The 15449-nt window shown below is 43.4% G+C and overlaps 1 protein-coding gene across 1 annotated transcript; it reads left to right on the top strand.

Moving 5' to 3' along the window:
- Nucleotides 1–281: 281 nt before the first annotated feature.
- pak5 (p21 protein (Cdc42/Rac)-activated kinase 5) lies at nt 282–13881 on the top strand (the record flags this gene model as incomplete). The annotated part of the gene is made up of 10 exons (XM_084030468.1): nt 282–287; nt 757–1596; nt 5571–5780; nt 6438–6579; nt 6669–6823; nt 8026–8159; nt 11315–11441; nt 11961–12086; nt 12165–12299; nt 13032–13881. 10 exons carry the CDS (start codon nt 282–284, stop codon nt 13185–13187), a joined length of 2031 nt encoding a protein of 676 aa, XP_083886594.1. The 3' UTR covers nt 13188–13881.
- Nucleotides 13882–15449: the final 1568 nt, after the last annotated feature.

Raw genomic sequence — 15449 nt, 5'->3', positions numbered from 1 at the left:
CCAACTGTACGGAGGTGGTGATCCTCACAGTCAACACCACGACAACAGCATGCATGTGTCAAAAAAAAAAAAAGGGGTGTAGTACAGCGAGTCCCGCTGTAGCACCGGTTCCCCATGACTCACGACACATCCGTGTAAAGGGCTTAACACAAGGTAGGAGGGGATAAGCAGCACCCCTGATGTTTAAGCTGCCTTCGCTTTGAAGCAGATGTGGGCATGTGTGTGTTCACCCTCTCTCTCTCTCTCTCTCTCTCTCTCTCTCTCTGCTTGTGTGTAAGTGCATGCCGGTGTGTGTTCACGCAGCTCACGAGCACTAAACCCAAACGTCAAGACTATTAATGTATCCTGAGCAAGCCCGCTGCAAATGAAGCTAATCTGTTGCAAGGGAAATGGGGCAGGAATTAGCTACTTCAGTTCCTCCCTCCCCCCTTCCTCCCCCCCCCACCACCATTTATCTCCATGCATACCCGACTCACAACCACGAGCGGTTGTGTGGACTGACGTTTTTCTTTTGTGATAGTGATGATTAAAGTCATACTTGTCACGAAGCCCCCTGATACGCATGAATTGAAATTCCACAACCTAAAAAAAAGAAATCGCCATTTAGTCGATTAAAACGGGAATTTCAATTCATCCCATTCAGTTTTCAGCCAGGAATGAACTTAAATTGAATGCAACCCAAAGTTATCAGGGCGACCGCCATGAAAAAAACACAACTTGTATGTTTAAGTGTAAATGTGTTTGTTCTTCTCGTAGACCATTGTTCGAGGGAACCGGCCGCCCAAAGACGCTTCCATCAACGGCCTCCTGGAGGACTTTGACAACATCTCGGTAACGCGCTCCAACTCCCTGCGTAAGGAGAGTCCGCCGGGCCCCCATCAGGCCGGAGGCAGCTCCAAACCCTCCGGCAGCGGGCATCCCAACGCCCCGGAGGAGAACGGATTCAGCCATTACTATTCCCGCTACTCCTGTGACCTCGACACCTCCAGCAGGGACTTCTCCCTCGACCCCACCAAGCCGGGCTTCTCAATAGAAGGGGACTGGGCGGTTGGGAGGCACTATCGGTTCACCAAGCAGAATGGTCACTCGTACCCCATACGCAGCCCCTTCTACCCGGACGCCATGCCCCAGAAATCAGACTATGGCAAGCTTCCCCCGGACTACCACACCTACCTGGAGAGCAAAGGGCGCTCGGCCGACGAGGTGGCGTCCACGGTGGGGAGCGGCGTGGGCTCCAGCGGCTACTACCGGGCGTCCGTCGGTGGCTCGTCCAGCCAGGACTACCGGGACACTTCCGTAGGCACGCCGTCTCGTGCCTCGCTACACAGCGAGCAGATCAACTACCCAGACAGTGAGTGGAGCTATGGCGGCATGCGGGACGAGTACGAAAAGAGACCCAAAAGTTCATACGTGACGCAGACGAGCCCCACGCCGGCTATAAGGCAGCGATCTCGGTCAGGCTCCGGGCTGCAGGAGCCAAATATCCCTTATGCTGCCAGTGGGGCTTTCAAAAACCCTCCACAGGCCCATCCATACAGCTCCTACACCTACCCTCGCCTCTCAGAGAGTCTCGCTAACTCACAGACCTTAACCAAGGTAACTACACCAACACAAAAGTACCAGTTATTCCTGATAAAAATATGAAAATAGTTGAGAAAGAGGGACTTTGAGGGCCTTCCCAGTCCCCTTCACATAATCTGTCACATTATTCTTTCTCTTTTTCTACTTCTCTTTCATTCTCACTCACTCACTTCTTCTGGCCTCTCCGCCTGAAAGATGGTGTCAGCTATTAATCTACTCCTCCCTGCAGGAGGCGGGCGCTGCCACATTCAGGATTACTCCTCTTCACTGGCCACTGTCTCTTGCACACGGATCAATTAATGCTCACGCTGACCATCGAGCGGAACGCTTTGAATTCCAGAAAAGAGTTACAGAGACGAGACAAAGAGAGGCACACATGAATGTAGAGAGCAAAGAAAGAGTAACATGGCAGGGAGAAAGAAAGAAAAGACAATGAGAACACCAGAACCGGAGAAAACGTGTAGTAATTCTGTGGTTTTACTACGATTGAATGATATGCAGGATAAATATAGCATTATACAAAACCTCAAAAAAGTACATGTTTAGCAGTAATTTACAGGATATGGATTAATCCTCTTAATTCTATATTAAATATCTGGGGCATGATGTAACTAAACTGTTATGAGCAAAAAGAAAGAAATATAAGGCTGCCTTAAATTGGAGTAAAATGATTTGCTCTTAAGATTCATGCAGAAACGTTTTTGAATCAAATAAAGGCAACCGAATGAAAAGTAAACTTGATTTTACATTTACAGTTATGTTTGATATTAGCGTGGTGGGCCAAAAGAAGGAAAATGGTTGTCAATTATATGTCTAACATGCAAACTTGGAATGGTTAAATGTACACAGCTGTGTCATCTGCATAGAAACGGTGTGTCATGTTTGCACCAAAAGACAGATTTTGCAGATTAGAAATTCAAATTTTGAGGTTAGTTTATACAGAAATATTATTATAAATACAAATATATAGTTGATATCTGTAAAAATGTGCCCAGTTATGTGACTTGCTATTAATGTTTCATAGCGGATAGATTCCCATTGGGATATAAAAATACCCTGGTGTGAGTATGTTGGCACTGGGAGGCTATGAAGGAAGCTACGATGTGTTCCAGCAGAGATACCCAAGAGATCCTTCCACCTAGAGACTCCCCGAAGAGCAAACAAACCTTCCACGCACTACTGGCTGTGCAACGTAACCATATGTTCCCAGTATAACTCATTTGTGGTGATTCTTGTGTGGAGATGTTATCATACAGGACTGCATCGACTACAGTCGGAGATATTAGATACCGTAGTAGGGGGCGAACGCTGCTGCGGGGGGAAGTCACGGAAACAGTGGTCATTCCTGTATATATTCTTCAAATCATTCACCAAAGCTTTCAGTGCTCCATTAGGCCCATTCCAGAGGTGTGTGTACCGCTATCACGGCTCTCCAGCATCCCTGCTTCACAGGCAGCGAGACCGGTAGCTGAGGGGGGAAACCAGGGGTTTGCTGATATAGATCCCAGGGTGCCTTGATGAAAAACCATTTAACCTGCATGCTTCAGTAAATAGCCACTCAGAATAAAACAGCCACGGAGAATGCAAGGGTAGCAGGATTGGAAGTGATGCAGGAGGAAGGTCATATTTCTTACATATTGTTTATTATTAACACTTTTTCAGGAGTCGTTGTGCTTGAAGAGGCAGATTTGCGTTCTCATACAAGTATGTGTAGGGAATATAAAGATTGTATATTGATCCAAAAGAACATTCTGATTATATAAGGTGTATTGTTGATATTTAATTTGTTCTTTTAGGCCTTAGTGAAGAGCGGACCGATGGAATAAATGCACCCTAATTTGCTTTGTGATGTTTTGGAGATTTTTTGCAGCAACAAAAAAAAAAAACCCCATCATCATCTGGCAGCTTAAGAATCACTATTCTTCTCGGCTCACGGACCTTGTAACAAACCCAGCCCTCTCTCTCAGCGCTCATTCTCCTCCTTTTCTTCTCCTTCCCCTCATCCAGCCCACTCACACCACTGAAGTAAATCCCTCTTTTTCCCTGCTGTTGTTGGGAGCTGGTGGGGATGTAACACTAGACAGCACGGAGACTTGGCCACACACACAGATACAAACACACACACACACACTCTCTGTGTTTTGTGGCGAGCTCAGTGCCGCAGCTCGCGGTGACAAATTGATGTTGCGGCACTTTCCCTTTCTGCAGCCTTAGCATAAAAACCGGCCGAACGATGTTCCACCGCGGAATTCAATTTCACAGTTGAGTTAGGTTGTTGATTACCCTGCCAAACTCAGATTAATGCGCGTTTAACCAACATGGATCAGGAGACCCCTGGCTGACAGCCAGCCAGCGGTGCCGGCCAACGATAGGGAGGCTCGAGACTGGGCCGTCCCAGCAGCACCTCCCCTCCCCCCCTCCCTCCCCCTCCTCCCCTCCCCCTCCTCCCTGCACCTGCCTGAGAGTGATTGATTAAAAGAGTTCACAGCATGTAATTATACACCATCCCAACACATCAGGGCTCCTCCTCCTCCTGCCCCGTCTGTGTGTGCGTGTGTGTGTGTGTGTGTGTGTGTGTGTGTGTGTGTGTGTGTGTGTGTGTCTGTGTGTAAAAAGAGAGTGAAAGAGGATTTTTTAAAATATTTTTGGGAGGCGTGGAAAATATTTAGTTTATTTTCAGAAACTTGGAGGCAGTTAGATCCATCACTGTCTCACCTTGGATTATTGATATTTATCCATTACACTGTTTTTTTATATATATTTGGAAGATAAATTGACACAAACAAAAAAAAAAAAACGTTATTTATATTAATGCTGTAACACTATGACGGCGTATTAGGGCCACTGTAGAGAAAAAAAAATGGAGCCGAGAGAGAGGGGCAATATTCTGAGAAACAAAAGTGGCAAATCTACGAGTTGTTACGATGCTAACAACCAGCATTTATGCTAGCTAGCTTCCCATGAATGTACGCATTTATGTTTCTAATGAATCATCCCAACGTGTGACAACACCTCGTTAAGGTCCTTAAGGTGATGATGTTGATGCTTATTGTTGGTTTCATTTATATGAGGCCAATTTATCATCTTATGGGTCTTTATTGATCGGGTTAGTTGGACTAAGATGCTAGCAGTAGCTTTCACTTGTTGTCATAGCAACAGCAAACATCCGGTCAAGCAACATGTTTACTTCCTCTATGACCTCAATAATAAAGTAGAGTAGTAGTAGAGTACTTTTTTTCTCCGAATATTCCCCCTTCTCTCGGCTCCGTTTTTAAAATTTCTTTTCTCCTACAGTGACCCGAATACGCTGTCGTAGTAACACCGTTCATTCCTCTTGTAATAACACGACTGATTCTCATCAGCAGCTGAAAATGCAAATTTAACTTCACATTTCTCCACAAAATCCATTAGACATCCCAAAAGGGATCGCACATCACCAGTTATGAAACACCACTGGCGTGGGCATTTGTAGTGCTCAAGGTGTGTGTGTGTGTATGTGTGTGTCTATGTGTGTGTGTGTGTGTGTGTGTGTGTGTGTGTGTGTGTGTCTGTGTGTGTCTATGTGTGTGTGTGTGTGTCTGTGTGTGTGTGTGTGTGTGTGTGTGTGTGTGTGTGTGTGTGTCAGACCTGCTATGAGCCAGACCAGTTCAGCTGCTGCAGCGCTGCTTTAAAGGCAGCTCAGGTGTTTTCTAGGATCTTAAGAAAAAAAAAAAGGTGCGTCCCAGTTCCAGATGCTCCCCGGACTCCCGGTTGAAGATTGAAGCGGTTGCGGGAGTCTTTGTGGGGGGGTTGTAATGATAAAGTACAGTCCCTGTCCTTCTGGGCTAAACGTCCTCTGTTAGGCCTGTCAAGGGCTAGCGTACCTGCAGACGTACCTGGAAGTCATTCTTACCGTGGACAGAGTGTGTGTGGTCACAACACATGTATTGTTTCTTTAAATGTTTAATCCGCCAATCACGTAACCTTGACCTTGTCGTGCTCTTTTCCAGGGGGACTATGAACGCCCCGCACGTGACAGCAGCCCCCAGGTGACGGGCGGGGACACCTACCCCCGAGGGCCCCTCAAGCAGCCTCAGGGCCACATCAAGCTCCCCGGATACCCCCCGGTACACCTACCCTACCCGCCCGTCTTCCACCATTACAAGCCCTCGCCCTACCATCACCCCCCCTCCCAGCCGAGCCCACCGTACACCCCCCAGGTAGGAGTTAGATGGTTAGCAGCTTAGCTTAGCGAAAAGACTGGAAACAATGGAAGCAGATGACTAATTGTCCAAAAGTAACAAAAACATTTTAATAAACCTCCATTCAAGCTTTTTAAGGCAAATACACATTTTAACAATTTTAATACATTTCTAATTGTATTTAATTTGAATGGGATATTTTAGTTTATAAAATAAAACAGGTTTTCTCCAGAAACATCCAGCATAAGACATTTAAAATAATGTCACTGTCCAGTGAAAACCATGTTTCTCTAAACTTGGTGTTTTTGAATTATTTCAACAATGGTATTTCTTTGGATTTGTAAAAATTAATCGAAAACAAACCATATAAAAACTCACTGAATTGTCTGAAAAAATGCATTACAGCAAATCTGAAAGCTGACATTTTGGAGATTTTATTACATAATAGATGAGGGTAGAATAATGAAATGTTTGTCTTTGTGGAAGTAGTTTAATTTAATATATCTTCACTGCATGAATTTGACAAACCAAACCAAGATCAGTCCAGATTAATTCCATCTTTTTGACTAATCATCTGCTTAAAAGTCTTTTCCCCCCCAAAATACAATTAATGTAAGTAAATAACACTATTTTCCTTTCCTTTCTGTCATCCTGTCACCCGTGATCTAAACACAGGGGGCCTACTCGCAGCCTTCATCGCCCTACATCCCCCCGGGGGCCTATCCGCCTCCTTCTTGGGGGTCCAGCTCTGACACTCAACCCTCCAGAGTCTCTCATGAGCAATTCAGAGCTGCACTTCAACTGGTGGTCAACCCAGGTGGGAGAAGGACCAATAGCCGTGACACTGCAGTGTTTTTTTTTTTTTTTCTGTTGTTGAGTCTTTGTTTGCGTTTCCACGAAATGCAGGCGACCCTCGGGAATACCTGGACAGCTTCATCAAAATTGGCGAGGGCTCCACGGGTATCGTGTGCATCGCCAGCGAGAAGCACAGCGGCAAGCAGGTGGCTGTGAAGAAGATGGACCTCCGGAAACAGCAGCGGAGAGAGCTGCTCTTTAATGAGGTGTGAAGGAGCGACGGGGACGGGGATGTAACTGCAGTGCACTTATCTCAGACGGCGACAGCCGCACATTTCAACACGTTAAAAATCCTTTTTTTTCTCAACACGTTTTGCTGTAGTTTGTCTCTTTTTGCATGTGAGTAGCAGTAGAGCGTTGCATTCATGCAGAGGTTTGATGTCGGTCAGCCTGACCCACACACACAACGAGCACGACGCCCACATGTGACATCAGAGCGAGCCTTTGTCGGCTCGAAACGAGCTGCAGCCGCTTTAAATAGCATCATTAAACTCATTTTGTGCCAAAAGGAAAATAATCTCCCCATCCCACAGTGAACAGTGGCTTTTATAACTAATGAAAAGCATAAAAAGTTCACTTCTATTGCCTCTATTTCCCTGACATATATCCAGGGCAATCACACTGCCGGTACTTTCTTTTTTTTTTTTTTTTTTTACATCTGTAATTGCATTTATCTGCTAAAAATTAAGTAGTGTTCACAGTGAAAACCGCAGGCGAGGAAATAAATCGTAGCTGTCTCCGTTCACGGTGCGCTAACTGTTGAAAAATGAGCTCCATATCATTTCACTTGCACTGAAATACATTATTATAACTCCATGATTGCTTGTTTAGCAGAGAAATGTGAATGGAGTGAAGGGTAGACCTTGGACTTCTTTTTGTTATTGCAGTGATTCTGTGTGTGTGTGTGTGTGTGTGTGTGTGTGTGTGTGTGTGTGTGTGTGTGTGTGTGTGTGTGTGTGTGTGTGTGTGTGTGTGTGTGTGTAGGAGAGAGATAAACAGAATGCATGTATGTATATATTTATATATACTGTATGTACATGTATGTTAGCACGTATGTCCAATGAACACGGATGTGAGGCTGTGGGCGTTCAGTTGGGAACTAATTTGTTTTATGTAATCCTATTAATTTCTGAATGTAATCCTTTTTATAGTTAAGCCCCCCAGAACATGTTCACATTAGACAAAGGAACGTTAAATTAATAAATAATTGAAATTAAAAAAAGATACATATAAAAAACAACAACAACTAATTGAAATAGTTTATGATTTCTTTGTCACATATTTATTGCATGCATTACATTAATCCATAAACGTAGTGTATTGATGAGTAGTATTATTATATGAATATGTATTATTATTTTAATCATTATTATTATAATAATCGTAATAATGTCTGTCTGTGTTTCAGGTGGTGATCATGCGGGACTATCACCATGAGAACGTGGTGGACATGTACAACAGCTACCTGGTGGGAGACGAGCTGTGGGTCGTCATGGAGTTCCTGGAGGGCGGGGCTCTCACGGACATCGTGACTCACACCAGGTAACCTCTTCAACATAGAAATACGATTCCAGACGAAAAGGAGGAGAAAGTCTCCCAAAAACAGCAGAGTAGAATACCAAAGAGCCCGTGTCTACTCATAAATGCAATCAGTAAGATCACAATTCACTTCTTACTATATATTATATTCTTTTCTGAAAAATGCTCTGAGTTAAATTAGTTCCCTCTGGTTAACCATAAATATCTGGGGCTTTTATTGTGAAAGGTAAGACCAGGATAAATGTTTTGAATTCTTCCATTCTGCACAACTCAAATAAATCCAGCTTGTATTGGAATTAATTTCATGTAAAAAAAAAAAAATTAATCGTTTGACATTTTGGGAAAAAAATATGGAGCTAGTTAGCAAATGTTAAAATGTAAAAAAAGTTTGTTTTTTAATTCTTCATTGCAGAGACTACACTTCATTTTGCTCCCTTGTGGATTTTTTTTGTTTTTTAGCCAAAGCTAAGCTAACCAGCTAAGATAACCAGCTAAGCTAACCAGCTAAGCTAACCAGCTGGTGGCTATTTAACGGAATTTCCCCAAAATAACAAACTATTCCTTTAAAACTCTTAACAGCATTGCGATTGGATAAATTAAATAAATGAATAAATTAAATGTCTATAAAGTGATATATCTCTGCTGCCTCACGACGAGGCTTCATGTGTGTTAGCGTCGTTACTGTCGGTGTTAAAATGCTGAGACAGGAAGTGAGAAGGCTCACGTCCTCCATGTTTATTTGAAATGTATGAATGAACGCGTTGCTCTGGTGATGGTGCCAGACGGGTTAAGATGGATGAGTCCATAAAACGGGTGGGGGGGGGGGATCCAGTGGAGCGTTTGATAGTTTCAGGATTATCGTTCTCTTAACTTTCCCTAATTGCCTCTCTGTTGTCGAGTCGTGTTTCGGAGCCGCCGCCTCGTTGTTTAAGCTCACTTCGGCTCGGTGTTTAATTACAGTCATTTGCGTGGAGTGTCAGCATTCGCCATGTACGTGTCGGATGCTAATAACACGCTGCTGCCATGAACGTCTCCCACACAGATGTGTGTGTGTGTGTGTGTATCACTGTACACATGAGTGCTCGTAGAAGAGGATATAATTGGGCACATATGTTTTCTTCTCCATAACTCTCCCCCTTTTTCCTCTTTTTCACGTTGTTGAATATTTGAAGTGAAATTAAATGTGTATTATTTCAATATTATAGTAAAAATTCTAAATAACGTTCTGGCAAAAATCACAAATCAGAACAAAAATCACACAGAAATGTGTCAAGACAGCTGACTATTTAATTTAATTGAATTATCAGGCTTTATATATATAAATATATATATTTATATATATTCAAGATGGTTATGTGAGGAATATGAATATATGTGTGTTTTTTTGTTCGTTCAGGTGAAAGCGTTGTGCGTTTTTCCGTTGAGCAGAAATAACTGCTGCTGCCTCGCGTCGTGTCATGCAAGCCTCATCAGCTCGATGGGTCACACACACACACACACAGACACACACACACATATACACACACACCGCGAGTCAGCAGTGGTAGAATGGGCGTCCATCTTCATAAACTATTTCAATCACGTTCAGCTTTCAATTATACTTTCGAGTTTGTTAATGAGCCGCACTTCACAGGGATTTTAACCAGTATAAGTGGAAACGTGTGTGTGTGTGTGTGTGTGTGTGTATGGGTGTATGTATGTGTATGTGTGTGTGTGTGTGTGTGTGTGTGTGTGTATGTGTATGTAATTCTCCTCCCCATGACAACCTTTTCAGGCTCATTAAAGATGTTTTTTCACTTTGCGTTTGAAACAATTTTCTATTTCAGCAATCCTGTTTTCCGTTGAATTTTGTGTGTGCGTTAGTGTGTGTGTGTGTGTGTGTGTGTGTGTGTGTGTGTGTGTGTGAGGGATGGAGGAGGGGGGGGGGTGCAGTGAGAGGTGAATTGTTTTTGCATACACGTCTCCATCCCATTCACTTTCAGGTAGCCAGTCTTTCAATTAGCAAAAAAAAAGGCTAATTTATTTCTGGTGATTGTAAATGCGTACATGTGTGACTGTAAAATCTGCTGCAATGTGCAGTCCGTGTGTGTGTGTGTGTGTGTGTGTGTGTGTGTGTGTGTGTGTGTGTGTGTGTTGTTTCTCATAGTACAAGTTGATTTAAGTGAGATCAACAGTGAGATCTTTATGAGCGATGAGTTAAAAAGAGCGGTCTCTGCTTGCAGATGAGTGTGTGACTATTTGTGTACATGTATGTGATGGGGCACACACACACACACACACACACACACACACACACACACACACACACACACACACACACACATCAACACATGGCCTGGCCAGCTGGGTCTAGATGTTAATGTTCAGTGGAGCTGTGTGTTTCTGTGTGAGCTCAGTCAGACGCACCGCATTGCCCCCCGTCTCTCCATATGGGACCCTCCGGTTGCTGCGGGCAACCGTGGGGGAGGGGGGGGGGGGGTTCTGCTCCATTTTAGTTGTGTTGAACTGTAATCTCTTTAGAATGACAGCGACGTCTGAAACAGAGATAATTTCTACCACAGAAAAAAAAGTTATCGTCAAAATATATCGTCTTTAGGTTTTAGCCTTTTGATGTTTTTGTTGAGGAAATTAAATTAAATGTATAAATACAAATTGATTTAAGATGTTCATTTTCACTTCCTCCCTCACAAATCACACATTTTCCCACAATGCACCACAGAGAAAAAAGGAAACACACAGATTACATGGATTAAAAGGAAGAACTACAAAAAGAAAATATTAATACAACAGATTTGTATGAGTAGCTATGAAAGTACGTATAATTTAAATTAATACAACAAGTTAAAATAAGTGAAATGTTGTAAAGTTACCATTTACTACATCACAGATAGAAATAATAAAATCCAGGGTATGAAAAATATGTTGTAGTGTAAAAATGAATAAAAAAATAAAATTAAAAGCCCCTCAACTGCACTTAGTTTCACCTAAATGCTTCTCACATTTTCAGTTTGTGTAGTTTGTGTAGGTTTTAGAAGCATTTCATCAAATTCCATCAGTTATTTTGTGTATTTCTGGGCCGATTCGATGTCACATGTAGTGTCAACTAAAGTGTGTGTGTGTGTGTGTGTGTGTGTGTGTGTGTGTGTGTGTCCTCACAGGATGAACGAGGAGCAGATAGCGACGGTGTGTGTGTCGGTGCTGAGGGCTCTGTCCTACCTGCACAACCAGGGCGTCATCCACCGCGACATCAAGAGCGACTCCATCCTCCTGACCAGCGACGGCAGGGTGAGTGTGTGTGTTCCTAAGTGTGTGTTTCTCAATGTGTGTATTATTATTATTAGTCATCACACTCCTCCCACCGAGATGTCGTTAAACCCTGAGTCTGACCATCTTACTAATCCCCCGGGTATAAATACCCGATGCTGCCACCCTTGTTCCCGTCACTGGTGATATCAGTGCAACACACACACACACACACACACACACACACACACACACTCGCTGACCTTCTCCACGGGTGCCCACTCCCGCCACTTGTCAACAGCCGGTGCCAGAAACTCATCATCATCAATTACCACTCGTGCCCCAGTAATTAAATCCCGCCTAATGCCTCCTAACGAGCTGATAAGACGTGATTAATTGAAGGCTAATTAACCGCTAATATGGGAGATTAGTGTCTTCTATGAAAGCTCTTCCTCACAATGGGTCAGTGCACTCCTTGACATGGAACACGGAGGTTCTGCACTCATACAATACTCGGATCGAGAGGCTGGATCCTGAAGGCGTCGTGTGTTTTGTTTGCAGATCAAGCTGTCAGATTTCGGCTTTTGTGCCCAAGTTTCCAAAGAGGTGCCCAAGAGGAAGTCCCTGGTGGGTACACCCTACTGGATGGCACCGGAGGTCATCTCTAGACTACCTTACGGGACCGAGGTGAGCCCCGCCGGCACCCTGCAGGATTGTTTAGGTTCAGCTCCGGGACACAGAATGAACTCTTATCTCCCCCTCCAGGTGGACATCTGGTCTTTAGGCATCATGGTGATCGAGATGGTGGACGGAGAGCCCCCCTACTTCAACGAACCCCCTCTGCAGGCCATGAGGAGGATACGGGACAACCTGCCCCCTCGGCTAAAAGAGTCGCACAAGGTACCAAAAGGCTTCGGTCTTCTGGACAGTAAAACTGATTGTATGGTTGTGTGATTGACCAACATTCATGTTGCCAGAAACTGTTGTGGCACTAACGGATAACTGTATATCTGGTCATTTCTACCAAATGATACATACTGATTTGTGACCTCAAATATTAGTTTACACATACAATTTCCTTAAGCTCACTAAGTAAGTAAGTTTTGTCGCTTAAACCTCACTTCCTGTGAAGAGGGAAGTTTATTTTGAAAGGTCATTATGGATATTGACAAACCGTCTGAGGTTAGCGGGCTAACTAAAGTGTCATAGATTGAAGCCGAAGCCTAGCATGGCTAAACGTGTGCTTGCCATATCTTACGACTATAGCAGAGATCTTCAAACTGGGGTCCGGCACCCCTAGGGGGTCCGCAGAGTTACTGCAGGGGGTCCCCCGGAATTATTTGATCCCAAAAATTTAAATATGTCCAAAAAATACACATTAACATGAATACAACCTATAAAAAGCAAATATAAATGTTCCTGTTTATTAAATATTTTGATGTAGAAATGCCAAAATTTCTGCACCGGGTCTCTGTAAGCCTTGGGGGTCCCTGAACCGGGTCAGCCTTGGGGGTCCTTGGCCTGAAAATGTTGAATTCTGGTGTTTATTTTGAAGTCCTTTCTCTTGAGTATCTTTAGACTCATAGATCTAAATGTAGGATCAGAGTTAAAAAGCTGTCTTCCTGTCTCCAGGTGTCCTCGGTGCTGCGGTCCTTCCTGGACCTGATGCTGGTGAGGGAGCCCTCGCAGAGAGCCACGGCCCAGGAACTCCTCCAGCACCCCTTCCTCAAGCTGTCCGGACCCCCTTCCTGCATCGTGCCCCTCATGAGACACTACCGCCACCGCTGACCAAACGCCGGCCCCCTCCAACCTGCCCTCCTCCACCCTTAAAAACACACACATACACACACTACCAGGGTGGCACCGCCAAAAAACACCCCACCGCTAACACTCACCTGTAACCGTGAAGTAGATTAGCTTGAGGACCATCTAAGAAATTACATTTTTAAAAAAAAACAAAATGACAGAGAAAAAGGAAAATAAAATAAAACTTCCTGTGAGTCTCGGCTCCATTGCAGAGATGTAGTAGCCAATCGGAGAGAGCTTTCGGGGGGAGGGGGAGGGGCTGCCGGCGTGGCGGAGGGACCTTCTTGGGGCGCCGACGCCCACGGCGGGACAATCAGCCGGTCTTCGACTGGTCACGACTGTTGTACGGCGAAGGAGGCCGCCGGCTTCGAACCAGAGACGAGCTCTCGTGTATCTCACACACACTAACAGTGAAAATGTATTTTAGAGAAACTTGTAAGTTTTTCTGTACAGTTTTGATAATTTGCAGTATTTTATCGTGTCGTAACCATTGTGATATGAGCAGTATTAAATAGAGTTTCTGCAGAGATCTTTCCTACTGTTTATAATCCAGTTTTTTGCTTAAAGATGTAAGCGATATCCCAAATAAAAACCCACCTAAACCTAACTGTTACTAAAAATACTAAATATATTTATTATCTTACATTTGTAGACAGAACTTTCATTAAATGTTGGGGGGAAAAGGGTAATGTCAGAATTTTGTATGACGTTTTAAAGTATTTATTTATTTATTTATTGGAATTGAAGGGGCCTTTTTTTCTTTTATTTCGTTTTTTTTATTTATTTATATTTCTAAAAGCGCACTAGAAGGTAGTGCTATCAGTTGTTATGTCATCCAAGCAATACCCCGAACCTATTTATGACAAAAGCCCTGTATTTATGATACTGTAATACACCATGCATTTAAATGTAGCACAGACGGAGTGGATTTGACAACAAAAAAAAAGAAGAAAAAAGCAGATTTACTCTCCGCAGACCTGTTTTCTTTTATATTAGGAGTCTCATCCTGTTTCTTCTAAATGCCAAGCGGCGCCCATCCAAGACGCCCGCACAGATTTTAGGATGCTGATAAAAAAAAAAAGGGTCTGGTTTTCTACTCACATCCTCACTGTCATCATCTCACTCCTTATCCCACCGTCACACACACTACTCGCTATCATGGGAACCGGGAGAACAGTGTAATCCCCCCCGCCCCTCCCCCGCATCGTTTTACCCATCATTCACTGTGATATGTAAATATGACTGTGCATACGTGGATGTGAGTGTGTGTTTGTCAAAGAGCAAAAGAGGTAGAGCGTGTTTATCTCTGTACAACATCTGAAAGTGTGTGTGTGTGTGTGTGCTGTTGGCTAATCCTTGACAATGTGTCAAGACTTGAATGAGTAACACTTATCTGTGGTGTTGGCTTGTACAGTGATATTGCATGTTTGTTATCAGTGAAGCTGGTTTCAATTAAAAAACGCCCATAAAAACATTGAGATGTGTTGCATGGATTTTTCCTCCATCACCCTCTATAGTCTCCTCTCTCTGTGTCTCACATCAAGCAGAGATTGTTTTTTTATTTTCCAGATTATTCGAGGGGAGTCCCTTCCAGTCATCAACAGTTTTATTTTCTCTTTGTTGTTCGGGTCTTCCATATTCTCTTAAATTCAACAGCATTTCCAACTATTTCACCCTAACTTCACCTCCGAACAGAGAAGCAAAAATACAAAAAAAATACGATGCATCCGTGGATAATATATGGGGGTTATTTCTCTTTCTTTCCTCTGAGCCATCTTCCCATATAATGGGATATTGATTTGGCTCGGACGGAGAATGGAGCTTCTTTTCTCGTGAAAGATACCTCTGGTGACGGCAGAGTAAATAAAAGCACAAGTACCGGGGGGTCGGTGGGACTCCGGGGCATCAATGAGGAGCAAACTCAAAAAAACTGGAGTTATATCCACATATTCTCACACTCAACGGATCCAAACATCATCACATTAAAGGTCCTCCTGGCTCACGTTGTGAATTTGGTCTCCCACGAGCTTCAAAGGGCATCAATTACTACTAATTATATTTATATTTTTCTCATTTTCACAACTTTTTGACACATCACCAAAGGAAAAAAAACATGTGTAATTAATACAATTAATGAATAGGTCATGTTCTTTGACTTTAACAACCTGAGTGAGGTCTGGTGTAAATGTGTCCGTTTTTAATTTTTTAGGAAAAACAATAAAGTCCAATTTAAATAACATTAAA

Source organism: Eutrigla gurnardus (assembly GCF_963514095.1).
Source record: "Eutrigla gurnardus genome assembly, chromosome: 16".
In the NCBI taxonomy this organism is placed as follows: Eukaryota; Metazoa; Chordata; class Actinopteri; order Perciformes; family Triglidae; genus Eutrigla; species Eutrigla gurnardus.
Note: the sequence above shows the minus strand (reverse complement) of the source record. Positions and strands in the feature narration are given on the sequence as shown.